Raw genomic sequence first — 27980 nt, 5'->3', positions numbered from 1 at the left:
GTGAGGATAAATATGACATGAAAGTAGCGTTTCCCCGTGTTTGGCTGCGAATAGGCACAAATAGTATAAAACGGTGTATATGACACCCACCAATAAGATTTGTAAATGCCTATTGAAGCCACAAGATGGTGGCAAGGCAGTTTTGTTTTCTAATAAACAAGGCTATCGCTTGACTAAATGAAGCTTCTCCCCTGACTTCAACATTGTTCCTAGTCCCCAAGATGCCGCAAGTTGGCACCACACAAATATTTGTATATTTAATTATACTATGGCCTAAGCACATAAAGCAGTGAATAGGTGAATTTTCATCTAATAATAAAGGATAGGTAACCCCCACCCACCCAAAAAACAGCAAATCGGTAAATTTCCAAATGCTAAACGTGTAAGTGCAAATATACAGGGGTACACGGAATGGTAAAATTTAATTAGTAAATTAAAGGCAGCCACTAAATTTCAGTTAAATCTTGGCAATGAGCTCATCTCTTTAGGAAAGTCCCTTAATTATTCCTTATGCGAACTCTGTATGGTACAAAGGCCAAATCTGCATTTGTATAATCGTTGACCAATTAACCACCAATCCCAAATCCGTCCAAATGGTTTATTAATTTACTTTCCCCAAAATACACGTCATTATAGTCCAGAAAAAGTCTCATTTGATTATAATGCTAAATGGAGTACACATACAGCATATAGTGCTTTACCTACACGGGGGGTGTCAAACTCCAGTCCTCTCGGGCGAGTGTCCTGCATGTTTTCCATCACTCCCTCCTGTAACGCACCTGATTCAAATGATCTGCTCATCAGCAAGCTCTGAAGAAGCCTGATAACTATCCTTTTACTGCAAAGCATGCAGGAAAGCGGCCCTGCAGAACTGGATCTTGACACCCCTGATCTACACCATATGTTGTCCAAGGCGCAAAGCTTCATCTTCACTGCTAGAAAACATATCAGAGTTTACATACGCATAGTATTGGATTGAATAGTGCGATAGTGATTTCACGTGTGGCATGTAAAGCTCACCGCCAACGATCCCTTCTTAATGGATTGCTCAGTGTCATTCATTTGGCCGCCTCTCCAAGTCAACGGCTCATTATCTTGACTTTACGACGTCCGAAGCCCTCCAGTGGCCACCATCTCTGTTGGGCCGGGGAAGTGGCGACGCTCCACTCTGGTGACTGAAGCCCTCTCTTTCAAGTAAATAGGACGCAACACCGATGGATGCGTGTGCTTGTGAATTTTTTTACCATTAATCATCAAAAACTCATTCATTACTGGGTATGAAATTGTAAATATGGTTCAGCGATGTTGAGAACTGAAACATTTTCTATTCGAGAGTGGCATTGTTATGACATCAGACAAGGGTCTTCAATAGGAGAGGATCTAGCAAAGTGATTTGGTGCTATTTTGGTGAACTTATTCACAGGTAACGACAAAACAGAAAGACTTATTTAATACAGTGTCTCAGTGTCCCGAGCTTTGTGACACACAAGAAATGACATAAATTGACATCTTTAAGAAGACACTGTGCCCATAGCCTGAAATATACCTTGAAGCAGCAGTTGCTCACAAAGAAGATTCAACTTTCTGAGTTCTACTCAGCCATTCGTTAAGGATGCATCCATTCTGATGTATCTTTTTTTGCCCCTCAACTCCTTCTCCTCCTTCTGACAATGAGCAGAGCCAGTGCTTTATTTTGCAACTGTGAAAGATACAACTTGTCACGGTGTGGTCTACCGCTCAGCTAAATCAATAGCAAAAGTCTCTGTTTTTATTTCCTGGTGTTGCTACATCAGCACCTCCAAATATGGGCACGCTGGCAACTGGGCTTGTCTTCATTCCGTGCTGCCACACTTAATACTGAATCCTATTGCAAAAGTAGATGCCTGGCTGTCTGACAGCAGACAAGGAAAAGAAGAACAGTTGACAAAACACTCCACCCAAAAACAACAATGAGAAAAATAGCCCTTAAACATACTTTGGAGTGATTGCTGTGCTTACTGAAACGCTGCCAAGCTTAATGTCAGTTTCATTTTCAAATTTACCATAAAGGCAACATTGGCGCTATCAAATCAAATCAAATATAATGTTTTTTATATACCACTTTTCACACAGAAAATGCAGCTCAAAGTGCTGTACAATAAAAACATCCCAATTATAACGCAAAACTAAGTATTCCCCACCCACCCAAAATACACACAAGACACATCCACACGCACGCCTGGACTCACATACGCACAAAACACAAATATTGACACAACCTGATAAACTGTCTTGACAGAAACACGTGGCAGGGCACAAAGAAAATATATGAGGAAAATCCAAGGTAGGTCATCCACGCTGAGAGGAATGACATCCCACAACCACAGGGAGCTCCACCATCACAGCGACCCCCAGATTGACCATTGTAGACCCTACACATGGTGAGGGGGCCACCGGGATGAGTGCCCCCTTTGAGAACTCCAGCCACACCTCCCAGCGCGGAGGGCCCCCATGAGGAAACACTGGAGTAAAAATATCTACAAGAAAAACGATGATGCTAAAAGACAAAAAAGCTAAAAAAATTAAAAGACAATAACACTAGCTAAACAACAGTCCTGAATTAAAAGAGTAAAATAAATCATTTAAAAGCCAAATTAAATGGTGTGTCTTGAGCCTCCTCTTAAAAATATCAACAGTCGCTGCGGACCTGATGTCCTCTGGCAGGCTATTCAATAGCCGAGGACCAGAATGGCTGAATGCAGCTTCACAGTGTGTTTCAGTCCTCACCCTTGGAATAACTAAAAGGGTCCGCAAGGGTTGATATGATAAGAGCAGACCGGATAGATAAGATGGCCCAAGAGCGTTAAGACATTTAAAAACTAATACAAGCACCTTAAAATCAATCTATCAGAGGGGTAACTTAAAGGCTGTCAGCCAAACTGACCATAAGAACCTAAATCGCTAGCAAAGGGCTTTGGGGGTGGGAATAAACAATTCTTTACTACAGGTACCGGGCTGCCGAGAAGGAGAGGGCTCTGGGGAAAATACTCACTGGTGGATTGACGGGAAGACTGGGTGAGAGAATCCAGGAGGACAGGTGTGTGACTTGGTGGTGGAAATTCTGGATGGATTCCATGAGTTCACTCATCATTTTTTCATGATTCCCGAGTCGCCTTCCTTCAATGTTGAGCACCTCTCTGAGGTATTCCGGGGTTGCTGGCTCCATGGTGGCTAGATTATTTTGTTGTGGTTAGTTGTAAACAAGGAGGTGAAAATGGGACCCGAGTGCACGCGGAGTCATAGAAGGCAATGATAAAGGATTTATTTTGGAGTGAATGGATGCGAAGCCAAGTGTCCAGAGTCTGTGGAAATTGAGGGTTGAGTCTCGGAGGGCAATCCAAAATCAAGAGAATGAAGGCAGTGGTGAGGCAGGGCTTGGGTGGGTCGGCACGAAGCTTTGAGCAGACACAAGAAGAACAAAAACACAGGGAGACAGGTTTGCACCTACCAGGGTAAATACAAGGCAGGATAAATTCTGAGTGCACAGATCTAGGTCATAGTACCACGATGTAAGCGGGAATATTCTGGTGCCAGACTCTTGGCTGCACTGAGTCTCCTATCTGGGTGTTGATGAGCTGCAGGGGTGTGACCAGGAATAGAAAGAGGGAGTATCCCAAGCTCTTGTAGGGAAAACCAGAGGCTCCAAAACAGTTTAAAAACACAGGTACACAACATTCCAATCATCACTGTTTACAGTTTTGATTGAAAAAAAAAATCACCATATATACTCATGAGGCAAATGAAGTCAAAATTTACATTTTGCACGAAAATAGAATAAATACAATATTTTGTATGGTCACTGTAATTGCAGCTTTTTGTTGTAGGGTTTTAAAGCACCTGATATTAAAATGGCTTCTGTGTCCAGACATGTCACTGACTCCATCAGCCAAGGCTGATATGGGACAAAAACGCAGACGTGGGTGCGTCAGTAAATTTTGCCGGTCGGGTATTTGTAATCCGCTAGTGATTGGGTCACCTGTCCATCATCCTTATAGTACGTTGTTATTTCACGGCAACCAAATTTGACATTGTCAGTCCGTCAGTCCGTCATCGTTATTTGAACCGTACTTCCGTTATTGATAAATTACAGTTTGTCAAGACTATTTTTAGACCGACAGGTCATTACAGCATTTATAGCACAAACAGTGTATCTCCTCCGGTAAAGAATTTGCACATTTCCAGTTCAAATGCATGGAAAGAGCTGCGAGAGTGATCGTGAGTCATTGTTCCCTTTGTGCTTCAACCGAGCATACATCAATTGAGGCAGGCAGTGAATGGCGTGAGGCTTCACACAGGATATTTTGGTTTTCTCATACATTGCCAATAATATACGTTTTATCACACATGTTTTGCATATGTTGACGTGCAACAGTCTGTCTCATATATTTAATGAATGTGGGTGGCATTTAATCTTTCTTATCAGCCAGGAAAATGACTCAAAGTGGACGTTGGAGTCTGGTACTGAATGTTCGGTACCACAGTCAGCATATGGCAGTGTTGAGTTGAGCTTCATAGAGCTACGGACATCACATGACTGATGCCCCCATGCGTTTCTTTATCCAGCCATGCTTCAGAAAAAGAAGAAAAAAAAGTTAAACAACAATAGTTACAATAGTGCCTGACAGAACTTGCACAGTATTTTCCATTTCATTTCAAAGAAGTCATCAGCATTCAGTGAGGTTTGGCGACATTGGTTTTTGGTTTCTTCCATGTCAATGTTATCCAGACTGCATTATCTGAAATCGTGTCTCCGCTCCTCCGTTTTCACCTCATCGATATGCAAGTGAGAAAAACATCACTTTAATTTGGGAGACCAGAGCATCTGTAATGAAGGCACATATGGATACATTTGATCCGACTTTAAAACACTTAATCTTTGTGATTTGGGTGTAACTCAAATAAGACTTAATTTGGTTTTAGTTATCCTTGTAAAATCAAAGCAGATATAATCAGGACATGACAAATAATGGAATAGAGGCTGTCCGTCTAAACAAGTCCTTAGATCACAGCTGTCAAACTTGCATTGGGCCAGATCCGCCGGGCCACATTTTTTTGTGACCCGCGAAGACAAATTATGTCAACTTCAAATTTAAAATGTCAAAACTGCATATTTTCTTCACTTTTAATAACATTGTGATTTGGCACGCAATTTCTGTTACAAATTTCCCTTCAGAAATAAATTGAAAAATAGTTGAACAAACATTTTTTGACTAGCTTCTGTTTTGTATATGTGATAAAATATATTATCGGATCATATATTATCTGAGTGAGATTGGTTCCCTCTCATTGGTGGTATCTATGGTTGTTGTTTTTTTTTTTGCCGTGTGAGCTCCCTAAAACTGTCTGGTGAGTAGTTCAGGGTATAGTCTGCCTTTTGCCCTTAGTCAGCTGGGTTAGGCCCTAGCACTCGGCCCATGTACAGGATAAGGAGATGAAATAGCCCTTAATTCAATTGGACAGCTGACTACACAATCCACATTTAATAAACTGATGACAATACAGATGGCGTTTTGGGTGGCTGCAGGTGGATAACCTAAGTTTGTTTCTAATTTTATTAATAAGTGGATTACTTAAATAGACATTTTATGTATATTTTTTATGCAGTGTTATCCTCACTTCAGATGTCATTTTTTTGGGGCTCCCTCCCATTTTTTATTTTATTTTTTTTTATTTTCCTGTGGGAGACAGTCAAAATGGCTCTTTGAGCATTGAAGGTTGCCACCCCGTGCCTAAGAGGCTTCAATTAACCCAAAAAGCTAGTTTTTGAGATGTGCAAACAGAAAATCAATGTACTTAAGTAAGCACAGGGAGTGTTGAGAACGAAAAACAAACCAAGTTCAACTCTAATTTACTGTGCTGCCTCCATAAAAATCCATCCATCCAACCACTATATTCAGGAACTTGGTGAACTTGAGGCGATTTCAGCAAACGTGGCTTGATTTCCCTGAGTGGACACGAAATCCATGCTGCCTGAATAAATGTCAAGCAAGAACCTCCACCATCAGTGAAATGATAGAAATCCATGAAACAAAAGCGCAATAAAGTTATTGGCTTCCCAACAAACAGCTGAAAGCGCTGGGAGCCTGTTGGAATAATGATTTGGCATTCTGCTTTACAATCAAGCGGTACCGGGTTCAAATCTCAGTCCAGGCTCTCATGTGCGGCGTTAGCAGTTACGATAAATCATGTCATGACTTGTGACTTCATTATGACATGCTCGTAAAGAGGTTTTATGGTGCATTTATTGGTCATGTTTTTGTATGTATAATTTTCACTCATCTTTCATTATTCTTAAGCGGGCCGCACATAGGAGTAGGAGTTAGCAGACAGATGAGAGCTTCGAATCTTGGCTCCAGCCAGCTGTGTGGAGTTTGCATGTTCTCTCTCCCGTGCATGCGTTGGTCCAAATATTCCAAAAACATGCATAGGAAGGTAATTGAGGATTTCCTATAGAAGTGAATGTGTGACGACCACGCAAGGTTGTACACCTGCTACCACCCAACATCAGCTGAAGAAGAACTTGGAAGAGATTGTTGAATGCTTTATTCACAGTAACAAATGACTGAATGCATTCTTGTTCTTCTGTTGCTTGACACTGCTGTTGAAGTGCATTCCTCTTCAAAAAAATAAATGCTTTTGTCCCACATTACACCCACTCTGAGGGAAATAACATTAGATGTGGGGAGAGTGGTTGGCCGTACAATCACGAACATGTTTTTTTGTTTGTTTGTTTGTTTTTTTAACCTTTGAAAGGTTTGATGACTACAGTCCTTTATATTTCTTGTCCTTCCTTGGTGGACTTTGGTAGCATTAAATGGTCCATTTGATGTTGCCTGCATTTATCAAGAAACAATGTGGATTTTAAGTTTTCCTTTTGAATAACTAATTGGATTTCTTAAGGCAAGATTGTCTATTTTAAAATGAGACCTTTGGGATGTGGTGCATACATGCTGTAAATGTGGTGCTTGTCAACTTATGCTCTTATCTCTACACTGTGTCTGTTCATATAGCACAAACACAACATGGATCAATACTTTGGATGTACTGATCAAAAATTGTGTTTGAGATTGTCAGTAATCATGGTGTGTTTTTACTTTGGCACATTCACTCAAGCAGATTTTGAAACATATTTTTTTAGCATCTCACATTTCCTGTTTTGTCCTACCAAGAAGTTGTCAGTCCTTTTCGGAAATTGATTTTGATTCCTGATGTCTTCTGTTTATCTTGATGCCAAACATAGCAAACTGAACTGCCTCAGTGTGACCATGGTATAGCTCTCATGTCCTGGAGGCAGATCACTAGCAGAAATGAAAAAACCTCCAAACTTTCATGAACGTATCTGTTTCTGCTTACGAGAAATGACAAGCATGCTGTGACTTGAGAGCGGAGTAACCATGACAAATGTGTCGTGTCATGTAAGACCTTTGGTTCAGCTGTAGCGTGTACGTGTGTTGGTGTCCTGCTAATACAGGATTAGGTTTTCTGGATATCGTTCAAATATTTTTTTTATGCACTGTAGAGGCAAGCAAAGACCTAAAACATAAGCCCCTTGCTACGATTAAATATAAAAATATAAGTAAATCTTATGATGGCCATTAATATCTATGTGCTATGTACTTTGTAGCATAAACTGTTGCAATTACCACAAAATGACACGTGAGTTAGCAGTAAAGATGGCAGTGAATAGTCGGAAAGAAAAAATCTTTTCACTGTAATAAATAGGATTCAGCTTTTGTGCACGTTAGCGCAAAGCAACATTATCTTCCTTCCTTAATTGTCACTAGGCAACTCCTCTTGCAGGAATGCCAATTTCGAGCATCACTACAATCACTAATTCAAGATTGATTAAATATGATGAGATCAAAAAATGTTTGCAAGTGCATAGCTTGGTACACCTGTTGGAAGAACATTATCAACAGGAGTTGATGAGACATTTGTTTTTCTCCTCAATTTGATGAGTCATGAATGTGCCGCTTTCTCCCACGTTCAAAAAAAGGCAACATGTTCATTTAAGACTATGTTGTCCAAAGGTGTCAAAGTGTGTGTTAAGTTGATGCTGGGTTGTAATTTGGAGAGAAGCCAGTCCGCTTGACCCACACATACTTGCTGTTTGTCCCGTGAATAACGGAGGTTGACTGTACTGTCGACATCTCTGCATGATTCCATCAGCATTTCATCAATTGTTGACTTCCATGCATTCTATTCATCATCATTGGGAAGCTGGAACATATCTCATCTGATTGAGGGTAACTGCTCACCACTGACTCACAATGACAATCTACTCACACTCAGACCGTGTAGACCAAAAAGTAACACTTAAAAAAAGTAGTGATATAATTAAAAGGCAAAGAGTAAGAGCAGGCATAATTTTCAAGCAATTTTATTAGTTTAACATCTGCTTCAGAGGAGTGACATGTTCTTACTCACTGACACGTGGCGTTCGATTTCAGTTGTCAGTAACAGTCCTGAGCAGTAAATAACTTTTTTCTTCATCAGTGTGGATTAGAGAGTTTGACTTCAGTTTTCTTGTTTTGTCACATAACAGGCGCAGAAAGATGAAGGGGGAGATAATTGTAGTCTGGGCACAGAAAGCTTGTGATTTAGTGCGATGCTGAAAGAATAAGTGTCTTTTTAAGGATCCTGCTTGCACTCCAGTATCAATCCTGTTTTAATTGCTTAGATTTACTGTCTTTTGACAGACAAGCTGTTTCGCTGTCTCTTAACAGCCACACACTATGTTGAAACATATTTTATGATTCTAGCCAGACATCTGATGCTATTACTATTTCCCTTGGCTGTCAATGTATTTGCATGGAGTATAAAACTGCACTTGTCTCTGTCCTGCAGCATCTATTGGCAATCCCATAAACATACATTATTTGCAAATTCGCGCATAAAAAACACTGACAAATATGGCCTAAATTTGGTTGTTAGGTTTTTCCTTACATGATAGAAGTGGTCCAGTATTATATTCCAAAAAATATTTACAACTGGTAATCGTGATGCTATCGATAGCAGCACAGCTACACGTTGTGGGATTACACAAAAATACAAAATTAAGTTGCACTGCAGTTTGTGCAGGGTGGAGAAGAACCCGAAACATTTTGGTTGTGGTCTGAATTAGCAGGAATTGCTTTCATTAGTGGAATAGTGCTGTAATTACTCTGCAATTATGACACATTCTGTCCATTGGTGGCCCTTTATATGACACAGGAAGTAGGCTGTTAACTAACTACTCTTTCATCCTCTTTTTCATCAGTTATACTCTGTCTCCACTGTCTGAAATTCTAATGGTATAGTTTGAGGTCATTAAAGGTTTGCTGAAATAGCAAATCTAATGGTGACTAAGGCATTTGCACGGGACAGTACATTCAGTACTGGGGAATGTGCTCATTTTACATTACCTTCAATTCAGCAAAATTGCTTCAAGAATCACGTTTAAAATTATGGCTTTAATGTGGTACAAACTCAAACACAACGATGTAATTTGCAGAACAACATTTTGTTTCAGTGAAGCCTCCACAGAACATGTACAGGAGCTCTGACACAGACACACTGCTTTCACCTCCCTACAATTACCTTAAATCTGGCCACACACACACGTACACACTCGCACACATGGGTGCGACATACACTGTCTGCGAAAGTTTGTGTCAAATGAAGCAGGTGGTCCCAAAGTTGCAACCTCTGTCTTATTCATCTAATTATCAGACTAACACAGAGGGCTACTACGTACTCATCTGAATTTTGAAAAAGACAGTTGTTTTGATAAAAAAAGGAAACCAACTGGTCATTCATTATTAAGTGAAGTGTTTTTTTATCATTCATATTCATAATTGCTCTTTAATCAAGCGAAAATATATTTTATCCGAATATTTGATTATTCAATAGAATTTTCAAGAGGATACATTGTCTTTTGTTTAAAAAAAAATATTTCAAGTCTTGTGTATATATCAACATCTAATGGCTTTTTATTGACGCTGCATCATAACCAACTGGAGGCATGTTAGCATGGCCTAATGCTTTGGAATGAGTCATTTATTTTGCCTGACATCATCACACAAAAACCTGGTTTGTGTTTGCATAGCTTTGCCTACTCAGCTTGTGGTGGGTTATGCATTATGGATATGTAATGTGCTAGGGCAGACACATTACCACTTTTTAAGATCAACAAACCTGTCAAGTAGCGGACATTCAGACAGATTAATAGTTGAGTTGGGAATACTCCGTCTTCCTTTATGTAGCAGCACAGCGAGACAAATCAACTATATGGGTCAGGGTGGCTCACTGTTGTGGTGAGCGTGTTTGGGGAAAATAGGGTTCCTCATCTGAATTTTAAATGTCTTGACCCAATCAAAACACTTGAACATTAGCTTTTCTTATTTGGACAAAAACAAACATCTGCAAAGTTTCATAGAATGTTATCTCAGTTGTTCCGTGCTGTGTCAGGAGTCGTTTATCAGGAACGGGAGGGTTGTTAGCCAACCTCACGTCAACAATGTAAGGAGGAGTTAGTGTTTCTCTGCATGCAGGCAGTGGGAGGAAATTTATAGCTTGTTGGTTTAAGTTTGAAAGACCTTACGAATGGTTGGCATTTAAACTCTGCTCATTTTAGTTGTTTTCAGAAATGCTAAAGCAAGTCTTGTGCCTTAAAATAAACCATCCATCCATCATTTTTTTTTTATAGATAATATTTTCATTGGGGTTGTTGGTGAGGTGGAGCCTGCCCCAGCTGACTTTGGCCATTCACAGATGCAGTCTATTCACGCAACTTTAAAAGTTATACTGGAATACAGTAAAGTGTTATACAGCAGGGTATGTCATAGTTTTGAGGTCCGATAAGACGAATGTACTCTATGTGGCGACCAATAGCGACTGGAATAGGCTCCAGCTAATTTGCGATGTTCTCACTCAACACAAACTTAATGAGAGCAAGCGAGAAATTCTTCACTCTATCCTCTGATCTAGATTTGATCCTCTTCACAACAGATATCAGCATTTGCATCATGTATTTCTTCAAACGCACATTCAGACGCTATGTGTACAGGTTATGTGTAGTAACTGCAGGGCTCGCTGGGGATGGCTTTCTTTGCTGCTCTTGTTACTGCTCGCTCAATTAGGGCCCCTTCTCCTCTTGGTCTTGACAGATTAGAGAGAGAGACAGAAGCTGATTATAACAGTTTTTCCTGTTTTTCGGATCACTTGCTATTTTCTGCTTTAGCCAAAAGAACCTGTGTTCACAAAACTAATCAATTAAAAAAAACATGTTTTTGTCCTGAAATTTTCAAGGCGCTGCCACAGTTGAGATGTGCCAGCCTGCATGTGCTTACTTTTCCCAGTGCGAGGACTTCTGCAGCTAGCCCTCTACAAGTCCAATAAGCAGGGACATGTGTAACTTCAGCCACATTACAATTTTTCTTAGTTCATTCTATGTTTATATTCATGTGGAAAATAAGCCAAATAGGTTTTGCCTAATAAAATTTGAAAATGACAACCATTACTACAAAACAAATTTTAAAACAATAATGTGATCGTAATTAATTGAACAATAAGCATTCCATTTGCAGCCAACAATAAAAAAAACGTTTAGAATTTGTCCTGTTATTTTGCACGTATTGAATGTATTTTTTTTAAATTTTGAATTACGCTAAGAAACATTGTTATTTAGACTCCCAAACAGACACCACATAAAAGCAAAACAGAAACACAATTTAATCTAAATATTTCTTTTATCTTTTTAGAAGAAGGTGAATCCAATTTTGATAAGTTTAATTCACAATTAGACTTCAAGTACCATAAAATAAATCCATCAAATGGAATCCTGGAACTATATTTTTCATTTGAGCAGACTGGCAGTCACATATGGGTTGTTGTCAGTACTTTATTTAGCTCTTCAAGAGAAACCAGAAAATAAACAAGATAAACATTTAGGAAAGATGGCGAGGTGCAAGCAAAAAGGTGTGAGCTAACTTAAACATGTGCAGACATTTTCAGAGTTTGCTACAATGCTTTGCTGAATTGTGTGAGAAGGTCGTTAGTTACGATGTTGACCTACTAAGTTTACTGAGCCTTTCTTTCTAAATGTAACGATACAGACACTGCATTGAATGCTACATTTCATAGCATCTCATGTATAAACTGCAACAAAATGTTGTTTGATAGGCGTATTGATATGCCTACCTCTACATATAATCCCCTAAAATACTGAAACAGTGAGACCAATTCCATTATTTATTTATTTAGTTATTATAATTTACTTTTTTTTTTTTTGTCGACTGAAAACGTTTGAGTTTAACATCAGAAGATGAGCATGGGAAAAAAAAGAGACATTTTCATTCCAGCTACAAAACCTGTTTCAACCAGCCCATTTTTCATGTGAGCAAAGGTTTCGTAACAATACAATACAATTTTATTTATATAGTGCATTTTACAACAGCTGAACCTGTAACAAAGCCCTTTCCATATGCCGTTATGTAAATTAGCAGGTAATTAGAACACAAATTAAAACACATAAACACATTTACAATAGATACCAGAAGAACAGCAGAACAGCGACAGTCTTATGTTGAGTCGAAAGCTAAAGAATAAAAATATATCTTCAAACGGGTTTTAAAAATGGAGAGAAGGGTCTTGTCTAACATTTAATGGGAGCTCATTCCATAGGGAAGGTCCGGTAACAGAAAAGTCCTCGCCGCTTCCAGCAACATTTGGTCCACAGACCTGATGCAGCTGGCAGGTGCGTCGGGGTGGAAGAGCGAGGCCATTTAAAACTTTGAAGATGAAGAGAAGTATCTTAAAGTGAACTCTAAAGTGCACGGGGAGCCAGTGAAGAGAGGCCAAGATTGTGGTGATGTGATCCATCTTCAGAGTGCCAGGTAAAAAGCGAGCAGCAGCATTTTGGACCAGTTGGAGGGGCTTGAGCGAGGACTGTCTTACTCCAAAGTAAAGTGCATTTCAGTAATCTAGCCTAGATGTAACAGATGCATGGATTACTGTTTCTAATTGTTGTTGGGAAAGAAAGGGATTGTCTTTAACCAGCTGCCTAAAATGAAAAAGCTGATTTGCTGATCTAATTTAAAATCACTGTCCACTTTAAAACCCAAGTTTGCGACTGTTGGCTTTAGATGTCAGGGGGCCGAGGTCAACAAGGTTGAGAGTAGAAGGGCCACTTGGACCGAACACCATAACCTCTGTTTTCTTTTCATTGGGACTAACTTTAGTTTTGTTACCCAGTTATAGGCTGCAGTCGGAAATTAATGAGAGGAGAGCGCAAACACCCAAATTCTTGGAGTAGTGCAAGTGGTCAGATTAAATTTCCTCTTCCATGACTCTGGTATTGATGGCCTCGGTTTCAAAACAAATGAAAAAAAATATTACCCCCCCACCCCGAAAAAAAAAATCTAAACTTCTAGGAAACTCATAAAGCAGTGATGTAAAACTGCAATTGATAAAATTATGCTTATAAATTAGAATTTGTGATAAAGTGAATCCCGAATTACCGCATCGCGAAGTAGCGAGGGAACACTGTGTATGTACAGTGCTTTTGCACGCTAACGGCACATATCAACCACATGTGTCATGCATGTGCACTTTTATTTGTTTTTGTATGATTGGTGTTCTTTTGATGATGACAGTTGTTTGCATCAAACATCCATCCATCCATTATCTGTACCGCTTCTCCTCCTCACAAGGGTTGCGGAGGGTGGTTGGCAGCCAATCGCAGGGGACACATAGACGAGAAACCACCCGCACTCACACACATACCTAGGGGCAATTTTGAGTGTCCAATCAACCTGCGATGCATGTTTTTGGAATGTGGGAGGAAACCAGAATACCTGGAGGAAACCCACGCAGGCAAAGGGAGAACATGCAAACTCCAGACAGGAATGCCGGAGCTGGAATCGAACCCATTACCTCTGCACAGTGAGGCCACTGTGCCGCCCTGCGTCAAATATGCCTCTTGTAATTATGGCCAAAATGTTAAACCTTGATGAAATTTAACCATAACAAAGTCTCCCAAACACACAGTGTTATGGTCCAAAAGTTGGAGATATGCTCTGGAAAGAAGAGGAATGAAGATTATGAGACAGAATATGTGTAGATTATATTTATATATTACAGTGAAACCCCGGTTATCGCGGTTAATGGGGACCGAGACCACCCGCGAAAACTGAAAATCCGCGAAGTAGCGGCGCCCCTCCAAAAATGCTTAAAAAAACCTATACAGGTATACAGTATACCCCCTGTATACAGTACACCATATAGAATACGGGTGGAGAGAGAGAGAGTGAAATTCATGTTATAAAAAACAAAAAACCAAATTATTATTAAAACTTATTATTTTTTTATTCCCCAGCCATTATTTTTGTATTTATTCAATTACTTCTTTTTGTATTTATTTAATTACTTCGATTTTTACTTGCTGGTACGCCGTCCGGTGTGCCCTGTGAAATGAAAGGTGGCATTCTTCATTTATTTATTCATTCATTCATAACTGACAGCCTCGCGCTCCGCTCGTGCTCGGGTGGAAGAGGTGCTCCTCTTCGGCTTAATTGTCACGCACGCCGGACCTGCTCCCCCGAAGCGTGTCTCCGTTCGGTTGAACTCGGTTTCATTTCGCCCCGCTCGTGCCCGGGCGGAAGGCGCTCCTCTTCATCTTAACTGCCACGCACGCCGGCCGGCCTCCTCCGGAGCTCTCGCACGGTCCCGAACGGAGCGAAATGTCTCCCCGCTCGTGCCCGGGCGGAAGGTGCTCCTATTCGGCTTAACTGTGAGGCACGCCCGCCCTCCTCACCCGCAGCTTCCATTCGGCTGCATTTAGGGGCCACTTGGCACTGCTCGTGCCCGGGGAAGGTGCTCCTATTCGGCTAAACTGTGACGCGAGCATGCCCTCCTCCTCCGGAGCTTCCATTCGGTTAAACTTAGGGGCCGCTTGGCACCGCCCGTGCCCGGGGAAGGTGCTCCTCTACGGCTTAACTGCCATGCACGCCGGCCGGAGCTCTGGTACGGTCCGAACCGCGCGAAACGTCGCCACCAATCGTGCCCGGGGGAACTTGCTCTTCTTCGTCCACTCTCCTCTTCGGCCACGCTCTTCTTCGGCGCACGCCGGCCGTCTAACCGCTCCAGCGCCCCGTCGTGCCGCTAGGCGAAACTACAATGCCCCCGCGGAGCGGAGCGAATGGAGAGCCCCGATCGTGCCCGGGCAAAAAAGTTTTTAATTTTTGAATATTTTTTAGACCCGCGAAGCACTGAACCCGCGAAAGGTGAACCGCGAAGTAGCGGGGTTTCACTGTATATATACTCATGGATGGGGAAGAGTGAGGCTCCAGTGAAAAGCGATCGCAAGGCTGGAGGACTTTAAATATTTAGCGTCATCAGTCGAGAGCAATTGTTATTGAAGAGAATGATCAAAGCAGGTTGAATGTTTTAGGTGTTTTATGTGATAGATAGACAAGATTCTGCTATGATGAAAGGAATAATTTATGTGACATTATTGAGGACTGTTTCCCTACCTGAGCAAGATGACCAGAAATTGGTTGGGGAAAAAGTTGATTGACTACTACAAATGGTTAGGAAAGGCATGACGATGCAACCACTGAGACATCACGGTAACACCCGTTCTCAGCACAGTCAACTGTCAATACAGTTGCAGCCTATTTAATTTTGGATTATTTTATTTCCTATTTATATCCATCAATGATATTGGCTTTTCCTATTGCTAGTGGGCTGAATGGGTCTATTTTCTTGTCAGGAGAACAAAGTATTTCAGTAATTATTGGGTGACTTGACCTCTGCAAATTAATTACATCAGGCTGTAATACTAAAGGCAATTTAATGAAGCAACTGATTCCATTAACTTAGAAGGATCTCTCGGTTTGCATATGAACATTTTAATAGCTTTGAAAATGTCAGAAAATGTTCATCCATAGAAGGAATAAATGGAATGACCCTATCACAACACCCCACCAACCCACAACATACACAAAATGTTACTCATCAGTATTTTTTTTTCTCAACAAAATTGTATTTTTATACACTTGGAGAAAAGTTAATATGATATAGTAATTAAATGGAATTGTGATGAATATGTGATTGGAAATGAAATGTGGCGAAATGTCCTGAAAATAACCTCATTGCTTTCCTTGGCTTTATTTTCTGAAGAGGAATGAGGGATCAGTCTTTTGTCGGTCATCGCTGACACTTAATACTCGATGCACCGCTGATCTCACTTGGATGAACCGTGGGGAAGTAAGGATCTCTTCAGTGATTTATTTGGGAAATGTTACCATTTGGGGAAACAACAGGAATGCAGTTGTTATTTGTGATTCTAAAATGTTTTACTCAATAATTTTATAGCACGTTGTGATATTTGTTCCAGGTGGCTTGGTGCCACATGATACACAGTACCGGCTGATGCTTTGGCTCACCTCCACATACTCACAGATGGAGAGAGCAGCCTGATTTGATCATTTGTGACATTTATTCACTTTAAGGCTTAGAAATGTTGTCTACTGGCACGTAATTTTGCGGGTGTAGTGCTTGTCAATTAACTGGTGGGCTGTGAGCTAATATCCAAGTATCCTTGAGCAAGGTAATGAACTGCCAGTTGCTCCTGGTGCGACATCATCAGTGTGAAGGAGCGGAATTTATTATTATGGGCTTGTCTTACTCCCTCCACCCTCACAGGCACTTATTATTGTTGCGCCTTTGGCAATAACAGCTGATTCGGATTTGAACTATCTTGAACCATTTCCAGAGTTGACTTGTCCCTTATACACTTTCCTAATTATGTGTATAATAGCAGCTTGACTCTCTTCTGGCTCTGAGTATTCAAGTATTTCTTAGAGGAATTGTTGGACTACAACATTATAGGCAAAAAAACAGCAACACTACCATCAACAAACAAACTCAAAAAAAAAAAAACTGAAGTAAACAGCCCAACTGCCACCAAAGAGACAATCAAAAAGAAATGTTTGTTATTCATCTCATTTTTTTAAACAAGGAAATAAAATTTTCTTACCATATGCTGAGGCAGATATCCGGTTACAACTGAAACATTGAGATTGCAGTCACAAGGGTCTGAAATTCAGTCACAGGGCAAACATCAGAAGAAACTTGGGGTGATTATGTCAAGCATAATAAAGAATACTATTGTTAGTATTCATGAGTGAGAGTAGTAAGGGAGAATATTGTTGTTTATGCACGAGTGATTCCTACTTGCTGTATGGGCAGTTTTGTAGTGCAACTAAGATCAGGGGACATTTTTTATGTAGATTGAAAAATGTCAGGTGAAATAAAGAGCGATAATGGTTTTGTAAAATGCTGCAAAAGCTTATGCAAATTTCCATTACTCACTGAGAGCACGGAGAGGACCGGTTTCCTCATGAGACACAGATGAAAACATTTACTGAAGAAAAATTGGCCTTGGAAAAGTGATGGGTAAATGTAAGCTCACGATTTTCGTCCTATGTACATGTTGTTCAGTCAGTCTATGACCAAAGCTGCTGGTGAATTAACTGACCAAGACCTACCCGACTCTCGTAGCTACAGTATATTATTACGTGCTATTCTTGGACTTAATGCTGTCCTTTAAGTGATGAATTATAACCTTTTGTTTCTATACAAGTCTTCCCTCCACACCCTTAATTCAATGTGATTCAGTCTGACAATGTCATCGTGTCTTTCTCTTGAATGAGCCTATTTCAAGTCTATATGTGATTATTGCAGCAGAAGGAGGCAAGGGGGCTTGTGAGGGCATGAGTGAAGATGGTGGTGAGCACATCATTCTGGGTTCAAATCTCGACCCCGGGTCTCAGAGGTTCACAGACACTATGACTTGCTTGTTTCCACTTACAAATAGCGCAATAATGAGCCAAAATAGACGAGAACCTTGAAAGTGACAACATGGCTATTAATTGATAACCAAAATGTCAAAAACCACAGTATCCCTGCTTGTACAGTATTAACCTAGCATGGTGACCCCTCCACGCAATCAGAAAGATGGAAATGTCCTTATGTTGAATAATTATTCTGTGTAATTCTTATAGAAATTATTTAGCTTACTATGTTTTGACTAGTACTAGCTCATAAATGGTATTCATACCTTTAACATTTTTGGGGTAAGTTACCGTTTAATTTGGTCATCTAGCTGTTCTCTTTTTAGATGGGATCAAGTCAGACCTGTAAAGCTTAAACATTTACAAGAGTAGGCCGTAGTTAGTAGTATTGTATTGTATTGTAAACGCTCAACATGCCTATTCCTCTACAGCAGATTTTCAGTCAGGCCTATAACAATGAATCAGTTTCCCTGCCAAGTCAGGAGCTATTTGGCCCTGGAATAGAAGAATGTGAGCTCCCTCATGAGACAATAATACTTAGAATGCATCACTGAGAATAGAACCACAGAACCTTTGAAGAGCCTGATAATCACTAACATGCTCTCAACAGATGTGTGTAGGTCATCGCAGTTCCTCCAAGAAATTCCAGAATCTCGCTTGCTCACTGTGAAAGACGTGCAATCTACCACACATTGATGTTTCAGAGCTCGTCCTACTATATAGACACTATTTAACATGCCGTAAACAAAGAAATAGAAAGTTTCACAAGAGTTTCCTTTGATATATTTTCCCCTCAAAAGTTGTCACAGCATGTACTCATTTACTATTAACGTCTAAATAAATTATAATTCTGTGTGTAAAATAGTGAGAGTTACAGCTAAGCCATATGCTACTTTCTCAGATGTATGAGTCAACAAAACAAAAGCACGGCAAGATTTGACTAGAATATAAGAACTCCAAAATAATTTACATGCCCCACTGGGCATCATTTTTAATTTGCTGAAAGTCCGCCACATACCAAGCGATGCCAATGTATGCCAAAGTGAAGGAAACGCTTTGAAAAAAACTTTTAATTTAAAAAATGTATTTATTTGTTGATTTACCTAATTACGTATTACTTTGTGTGTGTCTCAGGGAGTCAGACACTTTGATTTGAGTATAACCCATTTGTATGTTTTTTCAGGTGGTTATGTGGACTCTTATTGAACTCAGGCTGTTCAAAACCACCCTCATACTTCTATTCCACAAATGATAGATTTGAAACCAAATAAAATAACTGTGGCTAGTTTACTGCTGAAGTCATTAAATCTACTCTAAACTCAATTTAAATATTTTCAACAATTGGAGATTTGCCAAGAAAAACACAAATCCTTGCTCTGCTTGGATTTGCAGCTCTCTGGGAGTGATGATACAGTTGAATCTGTGCATACATACTGTATGTATAAATTCCTGATCACATGTCTTTTTTTTTTTAATATTCCAGACATTCTAGCTCAGACAGAGGTGGGGGAAAGTTACGCATACTTTGATGTATTAACTTCAGTTCAACATTTAACAGAATCACCGCCTCTAAGATAATCACCAAACACACAAATCTGGGCAACAGTGTTTATGACTATTGCCCGACCTATGGACTAAAACCACCAAAAACAGCTTTTCCCCTACTGATGTCTCCCTGCTTACCTACTCGCACGCCTCCCACTTTAACACAAACGCATACAGGCACATGCTCAGCAAACCCCGCACCTCTGTATTGAATTAGCCACACAACCTCAAGGAGCTGCATCCTGGATTTATATACTGTGTATTTGCACATCTGCAAGTGAGACATTTTGATCCAGAGGAATGTTGCAATAGTGATCATTTGAAAACTTATACACTTACAGAGATTGATTAAAAACAAGTGCATGTTTATATTTTTTGTCCTACTGGGTAACAGTTTATAATAAGTACACACCAATAAGCATTTGCTAAGCGTTTGTAAATACTAAAGTCATCATTTATAAAGCATGTTTCTGACATAAATAATCATTTGCATATAGTTTGTAAATATTTTACTAATGTAACATAATTCAAAGCGATATCATTTTTCATTTAGATAAATAGTATCGCCAGATCAGAGGTAATGCTGAGATTCTCATGACATTAAAAATTCCAAACTCATTCAGTGTGCTACTGTATACTGTAGTTGGATATTAGAAATTGGAAGGTATCCGGTGGTACCTTGTTAAATAATGATGGTTAATGTCTTTATAAAAAGGTATTTACCAACTACATGATTATTCATGTCAGAAACATGCTTTATGAATGATGACTACAGTATTTACAAATGCTTAGCTAATGCTTATTCGTGTGTACTTATTATAAAGTGTTACCGACCTTGGTATTAATCTGTATCCGAGAAGTAGCACTCAGTTTTAAAATGGTATGTGACCTCTGCTCATGATCATACTCAGCCTATCCACAGCCTGGACAAACCTGTAGAACTTGACTCTTATGTTGACAAATAGTATGTTCGATACCACACCAAGCTGTATATAATGTATTTAATTATTGTCTATGCAGTTCATGTGCATGTGCAATGACAAACCTGTATTTTAGCTAAAAATACAGTACAACAAATTGAACAGAATATAAGATGCACCCTGCTAGCTCAGTCATCACCTGCATACGTCTGGTTCTACAAGGACAAAGTGACTAGAATACAGATAATGAAATAGACAGGTAATTCCATCCCCAAAAAAAGATGAATAATTATTGTGTTTCTTTGCACCAATTTTCCCTCCGTGATCTCCCCAAATTCCACTACAAGCTAATTAAATACAAAATTGGGCTATGTGGCGCACTTTACCAAGATTCTGCTATTTATTTACAGACGAGCTTTTTATCCTGTTAATCAAACAGTTGAGTGGGCAGTTAAACATTCAAAGAGTTGTCATTTTTACTCATTAGAAATCAGGATTACTCTACCATCATCACAAAGCAGTTAGACATACCTATTGCACATACTTATTTATGCAAGGAAGTTTGTGAATTAAGTCTTTGTTTCCCAAAAACCCTACAAGGAATGTTATTTCGTATCTTAGTATTTTGTCAGGTCAAATGGTGGCATATAATTACATGGCAAAAGGACCTATAAGTCAAGCCAATTTAAAATTTTAATAAATGTTTAATAATCGTGAATGCATTTGTGCTGTCATGCTGGAAGCTATGTCAAAATAGAGTAAAATTTTAAAAGTATAAGTGTCATGTGAAATCTCTTTTGCATATTTTCAGATCTCTTTGATTACCACTCCCTGCGAACTTGGCACACCGCTATTCCATCTGCAGCCCAGTGGGAGGTCCGAAACGACCTTAGAAGGCCTCTGGCGTGAGGTTGGTCCGTGGGAAGCTGAGAAAGATGAAGACATGTTTTGTGTTTGTTGCAGCTCTGCTGTGCACCTCTATCCAAGCATGTGAGTTATGGACTTTTCACTGACCAGTTTAAAAAAATAATAACATGTCTTAAGAGGCCTTAAAACATGGTGTAACAAATTGCCAAAATAATGCCCAGCGTTAATTTTGACAATTATTTAAAATGTTGTTTTAGTTATAGTCTTTTGACTAAAATTAACCAAAGTATATAGTCATAATTTATGCTAGTCAGCTGATTGTTGATTTACTTCTAGTAAAATTTTAGTCGACAAAAATAGAGCAGTTTAAGCCAACTATTAATTAATAATTAATTTAGTCCATGTTTTCCTTCAGCATACATTAAACTTTTAAACAGAAAAGTTGAAACACTTATTTATCACTAGTTTAACTCACAAGACACACATTTAACACAACTGTGTCTTTATTATACTTTGTTAATGCCATTCCATATTATTCAAAACTTATTGTAACAATTAATTTTCAACAAGTACATAATTGCGCCAGAGTAATCAGACATGTACATAATGCAAGCAACCATGTCTGAACATTAATTGAATATAGTGCAGTGCACGGTGCTTTAATTAAGGCTACCTGTTCAGGACTTATCGTGTATGTTAGTAGTTTACATTTCGCTCGCAATTATTTTCAGTTTACCACAGTTTACACAGCTACAACAACGTTAGTAACGGCTGCATATTTACATTGGAAAGCATCTTGGAATGTACATTCTATAGACGTCTCTTCAAATATGTTCTTTTCACGTGTGACCGTTACGCAGTCTTTAATTTTTTTCTTCATCGTGGAGCGTGAAATGGGCCCACAAATCCTCTCGTCGTTTCCTACCAGCCCTGCACATTCTCGCACTTTCGGCATCAAATAGTTCTCATCTGCTTTCTTCTCAGGAGCGTGATTGAAAATGGGTGACTTGCTTCCGTTCACCGCTCCAGTCGGCCTCCTAATTGGTTCTCTTCTCACTTTGTCCTTCTGTTCCATTTTCTGAGTGGTTCTTTTCTCCTACTCACATATGATTCCTTCTTCTGATTGGATTTTGTCAGAGTGGTCTTTTATTTGTTGACGAAATTGTCAATCATTGTCTTTATCAATATTATCTTTATCGTATCAATGAGTGACTTATGTATTAGTTTTCATTTTGTTTTATTTAGTCAACGAAATTGATCATGCAAAAGCAATATTCGACATCACCGTCTTGCGTTATTGTGAGAAATAATGGTGCTGTGCTCCTCCTTGAGCAGTCAATTTAAAGTAGTTGTGGTGTTTGTGTACACCAGTGATTGTTAGAGCTAATTTGTCAGGGGCTTTGTGCCCCTGGTTGGCTCACCCATTGCAAACACATGAGGAGAACAGACAAAGAAGCCCGCATATCAGCTCAAATAAAATATTTGGACCACTGTGTCCTTCGCCTGGACTCTTGTCACCAAAGCCCTCCAGGCCTGGAAGTGGGGCTCGATGGAAAGCGCCTATCGGCTGGGCCTACACCAATGAGGCCCAGCCAGCAACGGCCTAAAGGGTAAAACATAGGTACCATTTTCCATGGGCACAGCACCCTCGGGACAGGTCAATGGAGTTACCTTGGTGGTCCGATCCCCAGCTACAAAAGTTGGCTCAAGGCATGTCATATGTCACCTCTCTACATGAAAGTGCCTGAACTGTCTGAGACGTTCCAACTACGTATAGCCGTCTTGCCTTGAATATGCCTTAAACTCTGTTTTTTCTTGAGAGGGGCTGGTCTGTCTTCTACGCTGGGCTTGTAAGCAAGTTGGACATACTTAATGGCTGACGTTTTGGTACCTTTACATTATGGATGAGATATTAGTGTCCCTATGCCTTCAGTTAGAGGGACATCTCCTAATAGTTGTTTGTGCCTGTGCCAATAACAACAGCTCAGAGTAGTCACCATTTTTCGAGTACTTGGAGTGGGTGTTCAGACCACTCCCACTGGGGACTCCTTCACTCCGCTGGTTCACTTGTATTATTATATGGGTAAGGAGGGCAACAGGTCGGGTTGAGTAGATGTCCAACAGGGAACAGAGAGGGCAGCCAATAATCCTCTGCCATGGTTTGACTGTCCTCTGAAACCTCACTCTGTCTGCCTCAGTACAGCTGCAGGACCGGGTGGAGACACAGTTAGTCAGCAGGCTCTAAATGGACGAGTGGTAGAAGCCCAAGATCAATATTATTATTATTTTGTATTTCACCTCAATCATCCAGTAAGGCAACCGAGAACAACCTGACAGCAGGGTAAACCAAAGAAAGGTTTACCAAATACAAATAACAAAGACAACAAACTGTCCAGTGTGATATACTTATATAATACAATACAGTACTTCACAATTTCATTCCTATGAGTAAGCGATGACCTGGGGACTTTAAGGTGGGTTCTGTTTTTCTTGAGGATGAGGTAGAGTTCTACGTGCGGATGAGATCTGCCCGGAATTCTTGACTTGGTTGACACACCTCTGCAACAGATTCAAGAGGAGCATTGTATTTTTTATCCTGACTGTGGAATAGTGGACCAGCTCTATTATTTCAGCATCGTTTTTGATGCTGCATGGTATTTCAGCCAACTAGTCTTCAGTGCATGTGCTTTATGGACCTGGAGAAGGCGTTTGACCATGTCGCTCAAGGAGTCTTGTGGGCCTTGCTTGGGCAATATGGGGTACTGGATCTTTTAATATGGCCTGTTCATTCCCTCAATGACCGATGGCAGAGTTTGGTCCACAAGAACATGTAAAATCAATCAGAACCATTGCACAAACATTAGCCATAGCCAATAAACAAGTGGAATGTCCTGAAGAAAAAAGTCCCCACAGTGTGCGTCTAGATTATGAAGCCGATGACAGACTGTTACATTTTTAGAACTGTAAAGAAAACCCCTAGACAACTGTTAGCTATTTAACAAGAAGAAGGAGGCCGGGCTGGAATTTCTGAGTATAGTTCAGAGAAGAGCCGACGAGACAAATAAGACCAAAGTGATGGAATGATCCATAAAGGACTCCAAGCCATAGGTGTGAGGACCGCTTCCCAGTCAAGGCTGGAAAGCGGTGTGGGTGGATTCTTAAATCGCGGACAAGAGAAAATGAGGTGGAAACAGGATTTATTGTGACCGGCAAATGGCAATGGACAGGCGATAGGCAAAATAGGTTGCTATCATCAATAATAGGGGTTCTATACTTACTGTCGTCGGGAGACGAGAACGAAAAACGCTGGGGGAACAGACTCACCCCAGGGAAACCAAAACGAGTAACAGAAAGAGCTTGCAACGCAAGAAAACCGAAAACGAGAATGTCCTTCCTCCAAAGGGTAAGGTTTAATCCAAACATCGAAGCAAAAACAGAAAGCGAGCCGAAACGTAGCTGTAGAACAAAGTAAATCAACAATCAATCAAGAACTATACACGAGACAACTTGGGCAAAGGCTATAGCGAAGGCACATAGACGAGACAATAATCCGACGCGCATGTGTGCGCGTCGAAGGCTTAAGTAGTCCTTAATCAGGGTGATGATCGGTTGCAGCTGTGAGTCTAGTGAGCGTGTCCCGCTCGCGGCCGCGTCTCCGGGCAACGCGCCGCCGACCACGCCCACTCTGCAGCAACGAAGAGGCACGGATCGTGACAATAGGCTTACTGTGAAACTAATTGGCTCATACTTGCATGACTTTTTCTGGGACACGCTCACAAATCTGTGCAATCACATTATCTCTTTTTTTTCTTTTATTTTCTCTCTCTAAATTATCAGTTGAACAGTTTTGAAATTATTCTATCTTGGTCTCATTGTTTTATATCACAAAACCTGGCAACTGAACAGCAGTGTTATTGACGATAGAAAGTAAGAAATGGAAATTAGTGTTGTCGTTCGTGAACAAATCATTTCAGTGAACATGCGTGATTGAATCACTTCCTGAAGTGATTCGTTTTTTCCTCAGTTCATGTGCGCTCAGCCATGTGCATGTCATCTTTGCAAATGACCCATCAGCGGCCAGCGTTAGATGATTTGTGGGATTTCACTGAATATACTGCCATGCTATTGGCATTCATGACGGAGTCCGTGGAGGAACTTCCCGTTCGCGACTTTATTGTACTGCCATTGTTTGTACATTCCAGCTGCGGGTGAATTTTATTTATCAGGGTGTGGTGAAATCTGGCAACATAAATAAAGTGTAACCCTAGTTTTGATTTTGAAATAACTGACATTACATTTTTACGTGATCAGTAATATACTAATATTTCAAGCATAATGTCACATTTGCAGCTCCCTCCCTACTGTTTCTCTCTTTGCGCTGTAATTATAGCCATAACGTTTCTTGATGTCTTGATACAATTCTCATGTAACAATTGTCATCCCATACACACACCTTGAAGAGGAAATGCAAGCTAGATCAGGGTTTTCCTATCCATGAGTCCATTAAGCATAGTCACTAATAATTGATCTTTTTTAGTTTTTAAATTGAAAGACAGCTGCTGCCCATAAATCACCACCTGCCTACTGTACTAATTAATCTCTCTCATCTCTCAGTTTTCATTCGCGACATGTCCTCCAACTGTGAACCGACTTGAGAAAAATATGCTCATAATTTCTGATGCCAAAAGCCTATTGTGATTACAATTAATAAAACCAAATTGTTGTCAGATTTGAGCATTAACTGCTGACTTTTAGATTTTGTGTAGATTAATTTGAGTAGGTCTTTACATAGAAGAGATGGTTCTGCCCTATAGAGGGAGTACACATACACATTTTTGACAGTTCACATGATTTCGCAGGAAAACAAATCTATTTATTCTTACTTGGAATGAGAGGAGTATTCAACAACATGGCTCAGCACACACATACAGTATTATGATATCCAGGCTTGTACCTGGACTGATCAGTGAGAGGCAGAATGGTGTCATAGTGCATGTTGATTGCTGCAATTTACAAACAAGAAGAAAGAATAGTAGAAGATGCAGAAATAGAATGAGCTTGGGTAACTGTCTGCTAATTATATTGTGGTTGCAAATGCCATCACTTTCTTTGTGGTGAATCATATGGAAGACACAAACCCATCATCACCATCATTGGGTCTTCAGGTCACTTCCTAATTGCCCACTGCTCTGTTTACTGTTTAGAATCGAACCAGGGAGGAGATATCTCTATTAGACAACCCACTCTACAGTAGAATTGCTCAGAATAATATTTTAGAGACCAGATAGTAAGGGAGTGAGAAATACTCAAATTTGACCCAATTGGCATTGTATGTTTACCCTACTAAAAGATTGAATCGCTGGAGTTATTGGTGCTTAGTCTGAGAACTAAACAGATATTCAGTGTAAATCCAATTGCACCGAGACCAAACTACATTTCCATTGGGAAATCTGCTTGTCAATGGAGAGCCCAAACCAGTCAATGTCACGGATGTGTCCAATTGGCGGCAGAGAGCAGGGAACACATACAAAATTGAAACTCGAGTGTAGGGATGAGAAACCTACACAGTAAGCTTCAGTAGTATTCAGGCAATAAGAGACACAAATTATAGTGAGTGGGATTTATCCATTCAGCCATTATCCAAGGCAGTCGGAAGTTGCAACTGAGTAAAAGTGGTATTCTAACTAAGTTTTATGAAAACACAGACTGAGACGAGTACCCATGATCCTGGGAGCAAGGGCGCAGAACAGCACTATACCTATTATTCCAACTGTCTGCTAGTGTCATGCAAAACAAGTTGAAAGAAAGTTTGAAACCATTTTCAAGCTCCTTTTATTTATTTTTTTAAAATTAGGAAAACTGGTGCACACTCAGACATTTTGTTTCTTGGATGGACATTTGTCATTGAAGTTTTCCAGTCAGAATTTAAGATGATGCATTGCACGGAGTCAGCCCTTTTACGAGTTTTGGTCACACTTTATTTGAAGTTTGTTCATAATCATGACATGACGTCATGCAAAGTTTATGTCATTAAGTGTCATTTGGTAAATTATGTCACATTTGATACATTGGTCAACGTCAACTTTGCATCAAAAGTGAGATAATTTACCAAATGAAACTTAATGACATCTGTCAGAGGGATTCATTCATGTTCATGACAGGTGTCATTTCATGATTACGACAGTCTTATGAATAAAATTCAAGTGTTACCTGAGTTTTTGACAATAAATATTCTGTTGGTTTGTTTACTGCACCTGGTGGGCATTAGTGGTACTGCTGATGGGTGATTTAGATCCTACTTGGTAGACAGAACTTTTTCCGTTAGCCTTAGTTGCTCTGAGTCCTGCTCTGCCACAGGATTTTATTTTGGGACCCCTACTGTTTTTATTGTATTTAACGCCCCTGGGTTCCAACTTAAGAAAACACTTCTCTGCTGATGGCAGTCGGAGCTAAAAAAAAAAAAGAATAAAACCGAGTCCTGGATGGCAATGCATTTTGTTACATTTTAATGAAAAGAAAACACAAGTTTTGGTATTTGGTCCCAGCGGCTCTTGTACATCCCACCCTGTGGACCTGGGCCTCCTTGGAGTCTCATCGTAAACCAATAGTCTCGAAATTGGGTTTTAAATTTGACAGTGATTTTAAATTGGACCGGCAAATCGGTGCTATTGTCAAATCCAGCTTCTTTCATCTTAAGCAGCTGGCAATAGTAAGGTATCTCCTTTCTCAACAGCACTTTTAAAAGGCAATTCATCCCTTTGTTACGACCCGC

At 40.0% G+C, this 27980-nt stretch overlaps 1 protein-coding gene across 1 annotated transcript in view; it reads left to right on the top strand.

The window, feature by feature from the left end:
• Positions 1-27980, top strand: part of cemip (cell migration inducing hyaluronidase 1) — a 105572-nt gene that overhangs the window by 28391 nt on the left and 49201 nt on the right. Inside the window, exon 2 of the mRNA XM_088296527.1 lies at positions 21153-21331. Coding sequence (XP_088152653.1) covers positions 21277-21331 — 55 coding nt within the window. The 5' untranslated portion in view covers positions 21153-21276. The remainder of the gene's footprint in view (positions 1-21152; positions 21332-27980) is intronic.

Source organism: Idiotropiscis lumnitzeri, chromosome 5 (assembly GCF_059441095.1).
Source record: "Idiotropiscis lumnitzeri isolate Australia: NSW breed Sydney's pygmy pipehorse chromosome 5, RoL_Ilum_1.0, whole genome shotgun sequence".
NCBI lineage: Eukaryota > Metazoa > Chordata > Actinopteri > Syngnathiformes > Syngnathidae > Idiotropiscis > Idiotropiscis lumnitzeri.
Note: the sequence above shows the minus strand (reverse complement) of the source record. Positions and strands in the feature narration are given on the sequence as shown.